This window comes from Gymnoscopelus braueri (genome assembly GCF_963280865.1).
Source record: "Gymnoscopelus braueri genome assembly, chromosome: 7".
Classification (NCBI taxonomy): Eukaryota; Metazoa; Chordata; class Actinopteri; order Myctophiformes; family Myctophidae; genus Gymnoscopelus; species Gymnoscopelus braueri.
The window spans coordinates 34,374,583-34,383,798 of NC_137608.1; the positions used below are offsets into that span (position 1 = coordinate 34,374,583).

The following is a 9,216-nucleotide window of genomic DNA, read 5'->3' on the forward strand; positions in this document are numbered from 1 at the left end:
TGAAATCTGTCTGAAAAAAAGAAGGCAGGCACTCTGGAGCGCCAGGTGCTTGGGGTGATGTTCGCAGCTGGTGTGTCTGCTGTGGTGTGCGCTCCACTTAAGAGTACATTTGAGCTGGGGGTGTTGGGGGGGGGGGAAGCCCTGTGGTGGTTGGAGATGCCTCAGTCCATTCTGCCACTCGAGTGGTTATACACCAGCTGTCAGAAGATGCAAACAGTGGTGCCATGGAAAAGTGCCCGGTGCTGGCACAGGGTTTACTCTCCACACTCTAGTCTCGTCAGGCTTGTCCTTTTCATCATGTCCTCTGAGAGAAGAACCATTACAGACTGACGTGCGTGCTTGTGTGTGTGTGTGTGTGTGTGCGTGCGTGTGTGTGAGAGAGAGAGTGTGTGCGAGTGCGTCTGTGCTGATGGTGGCTGACAATCGTATAGTTGAGCCTTCTGGAGGTATAAATTGCAAAAAGGGACACTCTAGCTTTCAAAACCAAATACATCAAAGACCTTGATTTCATTATTACAAAAGAATCGTTTTCAGTGGACAATCTAATGCATGCCAATAGTGAGGGAACAAGGCGGCTATTCAAGAGGGTTTATTAGTCACTCACTCATACTGGTTGAAGCAGCAAAATGTTGGTGAGGCATGCAGACTGCTAACAATTACAAGTAGTAGATAATAATAATAATACTGGATGACAAGAAAGCACTCTACCAAACAAATCTGAGACGTATGTAATGGTATGTTCATTTTAACATAATATCGTCCCAGATTTTCTGCACAATTAACACTTTTTCATGCCCTGGAAATGAACTGATTTATTTTCCATACTTTCCCAAACCCATGTATGTTCTATCTTCAGTACAGCCCATTGGAAGCACCTCAAACTCACATGCTCTACTCTGGGCACCTCCACCTCTTTCGATATTTATGCCAAATATCTAGATATCAATAAGATACAGTATACACTATTACCAATTTCAGATTTGATATTCTAAGTGTAGCAACAGTGAAAAATAAGCATTCTTTTTAAAAAATTAGTCGGTTTCAGAAAATTTGAATTTCTCTGACAGAAAGTAAAACACTTGCTTTCCTGGGATGAACGAGGTGACGCCAAAGTCATGGAAAATCACTGAAAATCATATCTTTCAGCCCTAGCCCTTTGCCAAGCCATCCCCAAGCTAAACCTTACCTGTGATGGGAGCGTCCACCTCCAGCATGCACTTTTCCTGGCGGAGGATGTTGGCCCCATCGTTGATTATCTTGAGGGCCACGTCTTCCTCTAGCCTGCCCTCCTTGACCAGGTGGTTACGGAGCACCTCAGGATTGGGCTTGCCATCCTCAAACAGCTCCTTTAAGGTCAGCTTTGTCTGGGGGGGGTATGGCACAGCTATGGGAAAAAAGGACATTTCCACACAAACAGCTCACGTTATTAAGGATAACATCTCAATTACAGCAAATCATAATTATTTAATTTCAACCACACCTTTTCCTCCATTATAATTTCATTGTCGTGTGGGGGGGTTGTGGGGGTTTTATACAGTTTATGCGTGGCATATTTAAGTGACGGTGTACAATATATACATCTATGTACTGTACAGTATGTTGGGGGGGTCTGTACACAGAGATAGAGCACTGAGCAAAGTGGAGCGCGAGCAGCGTGTGTAGCGGAGCGGACACATTTTGACTGGAGTGAGAGCGGGTTTTCAAAAAAGGTCAGAGCGGACCTTGGAGCGAGGTCCGTCCTCCGCTCCTAGCCGCTCTGGTGCCACTCCTACCAGGTGATAAGCATGTCCGGTATCATGGTCAGACACGACGCATCATGTCCCCAGTCTAAGATCCCTCACTGAATTCTGAACTGATAGCTGTCATTCAAATTTGTCTGATATCCGCAAAGTCTGGTTGTTAATTCCTTGCGTCAGTTAGCCAAAAAGGGTACAATTTCAAGTGGTTTTTTTTTTGCTTCCCCACACTTGGGGTGAATTAGCCCACAGGATTTATTATTATCCGTCTTATTAAAAAGACAATGCCTATGTAAAATTGACACTTGGATGGCATGTGTTTGTCCATTGTTGTCCATGGTGCAAACTGCACCCACATAGGGGTACTCTAGGATCTATAGTCTCTACACAGATTATAGGGGACACATTTGTGTCAAAAGAATGCATTGAGCTCCAATTGGTCTTGGACACAAGCTTCCAAATGGCAGCAGATTTCGAAGCAGAATACAATGCGGGGGAGCATGGTCAAATCAAGGTGAGCGATGGAGCGGTTGCAAGTGGAGAAGCGGGGAATCTCTTTGAGCGGGAAGCGTGACAACGGGACTCCCGGGCGCCTTGATTGTGTCTAAACCCTAACATTTAACTTCAGTAAAACTATGCCTAAACCGAACCCTAACCCTAACCTCACAAACACTATGCCTAACTCCGCCTGGGCGAAACACCAGGAAAAAAAGACTCTCCCGCATGACAACAGCCTCATGAGTGCGGACTGCGGAGCAGCATTACTTCCTGCTCATCTCTGCTTACATGCTCTGCACAGAAAGCACACGCACACACAAATAAAGAGGAAATTACATTTAGAATTTTAGACCAATGCTAATACACTAGATTATATTTTGAGTGCAGAGTGAAGAGCGAAGTGAAAGGCTTCTGAAGTGACACCAAAATTAAGTTCATGGTGCTATAATAATGCCATGAGAGATACTTGACAAAAACATATGCACAGTCAGTGCTCACCTCAATTTAAACCCCCACCCCTCCCATTAATCTCCTTCCATGGTACCTCAACAATCCTTTTACAGCCACATAGCTACAAGAGGCTGCCACTGCCAGCTGAAAAACACTGAAGGGTGCAATTTGTCATCAAAACACGTGGTGACAGAACTAAACCCGGCAGTGTTTTTATTCACAATACCACAAGGTGAAAAGGTGAAAATTATATATATTTTCTGTCTTAACTAGTTCCTTGCGTGAACTTAATAAATATGTTAGTTACACTATCCCAACTGTTGCAGTGAAGTAGAAAAATACTGGGTGGTCATTTTTACCCATTGTGACTGCAGCAGCTGTATAGTAAGCCAATAATAATATTTTATTTTAATGAATAATAAAAATAAAACATTGTCCAATCTGTATGGTAGTGCCAGTGAGGAACCCCCCCACCAAGGGAAGTAGCGCCTCCGTCCTACTCCTCCTGTTAAATATTCCCTGCCGCTGACAGATGCTGCCCCAGCAGTGACAAAGATCACCGTCCACAGCCCTGCCTCCCTCCCACGAAATAGATGCTTGGCAAGCTTGATGCAATGCAGTGGAACTAGTGGAACTAAAGTGGATGGCGGCATCCACACACCACAACAATGATGATAACAGCAGTAGCGAACAATATCACAATGAATATTGTTGGGAATTGGGATTACTTTCAGTCACCTAGCCCAGTGGTTCTCAACCTTTTCAGGCCGTGACGCCTCAAAATAATCATATTTGAACTGGCCCCCCAGAACCCCTAGATAAATGGTAATTATTTTAGGTATTAAAAAGGTTTTTAAAAGTCCTTAAATTGTCACTTCACTGTCATCTGGGGGACCCCCCCCCCCCCCCCAGGTTGAGAACCACTGACCTAGCCCATACTCTTTTGTGCAACAGGAGATAAATGTTACTTATCAGTCAGTTTCACTACCCCTGTCGACACAGCTTAATGCTCCTTCATTTTGCAGGACAGCACAGATTGAGGTCTGACTTGCGGTGGGAACCCAAAGCAACAGTTCCCGACTTCCTCTGTGATCAGGACAAGCTGTCATGCACCGACTGGTTGTGGTATAAATAAAACAGTAAGGCGCTCCTGGGGCCTACGAGGCGAGGCTAGAAGAGAAGTAGCGCAGTAAGCTGAGGTACGAGCCTTAAGAACAGATTAGGCAAAGCCTCTATTAGCCGTGGCTTCCAGGTTCAGGGGCCATTTACTTAAAAGCCTCGACACACTGAAAGGCAAGCACCAGCGCAGTACATGATACAATGGGCCTACCTTCTTCCAAAAAAAACAGATGAAACAGAGAGAGAGAAGAGAACATTAGGACAGCACATAGAATCAGAAATGGCAGGAAACTCACCTTTAACCATAATGCACAGTGTAATCATGGTTAGAGAATAATTTTCCCAGAAACAGAAACCATAGTTGGCAATTGGCAACCTGTGAAAGTGGTTAGTATGACTGACCAACTACCACAGCCAGAGACAACTGACCAGAGAGTTGTTAGGTTAAGTTAAAGTGGAGGGTCGCGAGTAGGCCTGTCACAATTATTGCATAATAATCACCTGTTCACAATAATTTTTAGCTAATTGCAATTATTTTACATTTTGCACAATCGTTAGAATCATTTCCATTCACTCCGGTTAAGGGATCTGGCCACAGCAGTTATGGTAGCTTTCGCTTGCATGAGCAAAAGGCAGCAGAGGTCTGGTCAGGCACAACACACAAAAGCTGTTGCCAGAAGCCTTGCTCAATTTAAGTAGCTGTGCCTTGGAATGAATGAATGGATTTGGTGATAAAAGGAAAGAGCACATCAGCACTTCCATGACACAACAAAACACAATATCACAGAGGATAAAAACACGTGGTCGTAGACCGTCCTTGAGACAGACCAACACACACAAAGCGATCAAAAGTAATCAAATGAAAGATGTCTAGTACAGAGTCAAATTGGCCACAGCGGCCTTAAAGATGGGTCCACCTTGTCTATTAAGCATTAATGTTTGATGGCTGCTCCTGCTACTGAGAGACAAGCATCAGTAGCCAAAGCTGTGTGGTTGCACTGACACCTTCGTTGTCTGTCTGGCACGACAACAAACACCCAAAGAAACAAAGGCAGTATTATCCACCAGGCTCCTCGTTCACAGTAGTGTTCTGGATCATGATATGAGTGGCTAGGATGTGTTGTATTTTGTATAAAAGTCGACACAATAGGATAAGATTGAATTACAAAGATACAGGCTGAGTGTAGAAGATGAATGGTGGTGGTGGGGTGGGGGTGGGGGGGGTGCTAGATGAATCATGAATTCCAATTGAGATTGCGCTAATTATCTTTGAATGCAGCCTATCACTCACCACAAATGAACATCCAGGCCCCAGGCACATGGGCTGTCTCTGTCAGTCAATCATATGTTTTGTGTGGCAGCACCACACATTTACCTTCTGGTCCTGCCTGTTTTTTTTTTGTGTTCGTTTTTTCCCGACACATCAGAAACTAAATGGATTACATGACAGCCTTCAGGTTCAATTAAAATCAAAAGCCATCGTCCGACCTGATCCAAGTCAGTGTGAAATGATGTGTGATTGAATATATACTTTAATAGCAGTTTCTTTAAACCCAAGAAAGCCTATGGCTTGTTTCCATTGGGGTCCTTTGTACTCAATTGCTGGGAGAGGTGGGAGAGGACATCAGATCAAACCGGTAACGTCACTGAGCTGCACAGGTCGTCAAATTATAGTGAGCTTCCCTATTGCCTTACACAACTGTAACTACATCTTAGACTTGGGTAGATGACCAGCTAGGTGGCATCGGATCGGATACAACGCTTTGTAAAGAGCTGTCAGATTGTCATCACTCCTGCTTCTCTCTCTATAGCCCTGCTCTGTCTCTCCATCCTGTCTCTACAACTCGGTGTGTCTATGCCTTCCTACTCTCCCTTTCTCTCACTCAATTCAATCCAACGTTTACATTGCCAAAGCAATAGTCTCGGTCTCTCTCTGCTGGGCCTTGGGCACATAACTTGGGAGATTCTTTCCACAATTAACTCACCCTCTCACCACTGGCTCACACTTCAGCATTCCAATCCCCTACCAGGGCACATCTCTCACTCGTTTAGTCATTGCTCGAATTGCTACTGCCCTTCTACAGGGGAGGAAGATGACATACTGTGTTGGCATGGACAGTGAGGGTCTCCCCTAGGGAGCCGGGTCAGTCTCGGGCATTCCTTGGCGTGGCTGCACTGCCCCATCTTATCCTGGACAGACTCACAGGAGATCCCTGTCTGTCAGTGAGTGTCTGTCTTGACTCTTGAGAGTAACAATAACAACAACACTGTGGAGAATCACAGGCAGCAGCAGCGAGCCAGTTATGGTCTGTCGCTCGGTACAAGATGCCGACCCAACGCAATGTTAATACAAATCTGCGTAGATGATAGGAATTCCAGTCAGTTATAAGGAATACATCTACTAAGATTTCAACAATCCAACAGGTCCACAGAAGAGCAGATGTGTGGGTGAAAACGGAACAATAATTTACTTTGCTTTCCTCTGGATTATTGTGAAAAATGAATTGCTCCAATCTCATCCACGGTGTGAGAGGAGACAATAGCATTAGACTTTTTGACTTGGGTTATGAATCCCCCCCTGATTCAGTCGCCTTTGATCACTAACACGCAGCATTTTCTCCTAATGACAGCAGTTTTTGTCATCACCACATAAGCATCCTCTTAACAAGCTTGACTGAAAGACAAACCATTAGAGGAAGCCCTGAGGGTTTATCTCTGTTGGAGTAATAACAGCTCAACAGCAGATTTAATGGCTCACTGTTCATAAATGACCAACTGACACATTTCCATAAAACCAACAGAATAAGCTTATTAAATCAAACGCTACTTAACCGCTTAATGTTTCAACTAAACACGTTTAGTTTGTGTTATCTCAAAAGCCACAGGTGTTTTTTCAATTAATATGCAAATCTAGCTAGTGGGCAGTGTCAGAGACCAGTGGTGTAAAGGAACTAAGTACATTTACTCAAGTACTATACTTAAGTACAATTTTGAGGTATCTTTTTACTTCACTGGAGTATTTCCAATTCTCAGTACTTTTACTTCTACTCCACTACATCTCAGAGGCTATATTATTTTACTCCACTACAATTATTTGAAAACTTTAGTTACTAGTTACTTTGTTATTACAAAACATACATTAACCACTTCAGCCCTTCACCACTGTCACTGTCAGAGACAACCTGGATGCTGTGCACAAAATGTTCACTTATAATACTCACCTTTTACCAAGCGCTCCGTGGTCGACTGTTTCTCTTGTTTGTCTTTATCTTGTTTGTCCTTGTCTTGTTTGTCTTTGTCTTGTTTGTCTTTGTCTTGTTTGTCTTTCCCTGACATGATGTTGGCTTCGTCTGAAGACTAGATTTAAATCAGAATATTGTTCAATGAGCTTTCTAGCACATCAATTTGGCCGTCTATTCCGTTTGGAGTTGCTGTCACTTGTCTTTTTAAATAACTAACAGTATAAGGTTGGCCAATTACCAACGAGCAGCCTAGCCGTTGGCTGGATGGATCAACTATCAGGTTATTATCACCCTCCTTGTTGTTGTAACATTTATCTTAGTAACAATTTAGAACAAACTCGTAAGGGTAATTTAAAAAAATGGGCCTCAAATCAATGAGGTGAAATTAAAAAAACATGCAGAAAAAAAGTAAAAGGGAGGGGGAAAAATTACATAGGAAAAAAAAGATCCACCAATTTGCTGTGAGATGGTTGCCAGGTTGCACCAAAGACCTGGATATTATCGGTGAGCAGCTGCTAACGGTAGCAGCTAATCCGATTTCTTACTCCTTTTTCAGCTAGTTATTAGCCAGCTAGCGATAAGAGGCTAGCAGGCTAATAATGTTAGCAGCAGTCAAATTGGGAAACAGCCGCAACAACCGAATTTTGGCGTCTCATTGTCTATCTGCTGCTCGGTTTTCATGAGAAAATAAGAAACGCGTCCAATAGCCTCGATGTCACTTGGTTTGCATGAGTGTCGACACCTACTCATCCAGTCTGTGAACACCAGAGCGTCTTGACCAGACCGTATCCCCTAGGATTAGACTCTAATCTGACAGGGAGCCAGTGTTGCCAGGTTTTGGGAAAGAAATAAGCAAACCAGGTCTATGAAAACAAGCCCAAGTAAATTCTCAGTCTTTTTCATGTCAAGGACCCGCCCAAATTGATATAATATATATCAATTTGGGGATCATATTATTGTATTTGGTTGTGGAACCCCATCTGAAAATGTTTTGTGCCAGGGACCCCCAGGAGAGAGGATTTGTGTAAAATGATTGAATTGAAATCCCAAAATCTTGAAAACACTTACAAGATTTTTCAAAAATGTTCAAAAATAGCAGATGTACAAATTTGTGAGCTTGTATATCTGCTATTGTTTTTAAAACTAAGGTAACACATTTTATGAGGACCCCCTGGAACCCCTCCAAGGACCCCTGGGGGTCCCCGGACCCCACTTTGAGAACCACTGGATATAGCACCTATACATTGGCTATTTGAAAATAGATCTACAAGCTCACAACGCCTTGCGACTGCTATTTTCGACTGCTATATTCAAAAGAATCCTGGGGAAATTTTTGAAATACAAATCTGATACACAGGTCCTTGACACAACAAGCACAAAATAAGCAACTACACTTTAGAAACACGCCCCAAAAACCCGCAACCTACTGATAATTTACAAGCAGTTTAACAGAAAAACAAGCCCAACGTCGCTTATAATAAGCAGACATGGCAACACTGTTGACAGGGAACGCAGAGGCGGATTTCCTACAACATGGTGGAGCCGATGTGACGTAGCTATGGAAACGTAACACGTGTGGATGATTGGGGTGCATTCAATATAACACTCGTTCGTATTCAATTCAACTGTATACAAATTTAAAACAAATTGAAAATAGCAGATCTACAAGCTCACAATGCGTGGTGGGCTATCAAATGGCCGAAATGTATATAGTGGCTGAAGTTTTGTAATAATCAAACTCTACAAAGTAACTAGTAACTACATTTTTCAAATAATTATAGTGGAGTAAAAGTACAATATTTGCCTTTGAGATGTAGTGGAGTAGAAGCAAAATTATTGAAAATAGGAATACTCCAGTAAAGTAAAAAATACCTAAAAATTGTACTTAAGTACTTGAGTAAATGTACGTAGTTACTTTCCACCACTGGATTTGATAGCATCTTGGATGGAAGCATGCAAGTGCCTTCTCCTCAAATGTCTGCGCATGGAAAAAAAAAAAAAAGAGGAAAAATTCACCTGTTGCTTCTTGCAGGTTTTAGTTTACAACAAGCATATCCTATATTATTGGAATACTTTACATTGCTGTACATAACACCTCACGACCACTAGGTGCCTCTCTTGTTTCACTTTAAGTAAGCTGGTCACCACAGATGTAAACATTCATATGTCAG

The 9,216-nt window shown here is 42.8% G+C and overlaps 1 protein-coding gene across 2 annotated transcripts in view; it reads right to left on the reverse strand.

Moving 5' to 3' along the window:
- The window catches only part of ppp3cca (protein phosphatase 3, catalytic subunit, gamma isozyme, a), a 41,205-nt gene extending 33,381 nt beyond the window's left edge, over nucleotides 1-7,824 (reverse strand). For both annotated transcript variants that reach the window (XM_080433894.1, XM_080433893.1), the window contains exons 1-2: nucleotides 7,025-7,824; nucleotides 1,187-1,384 (exon numbers count right to left, since the gene is read on the reverse strand). In XM_080433894.1, the coding sequence (XP_080290020.1) occupies nucleotides 1,187-1,384; nucleotides 7,025-7,139 (313 nt within the window). In that variant the 5' untranslated portion in view covers nucleotides 7,140-7,824. The remainder of the gene's footprint in view (nucleotides 1-1,186; nucleotides 1,385-7,024) is intronic.
- Nucleotides 7,825-9,216: the final 1,392 nt, after the last annotated feature.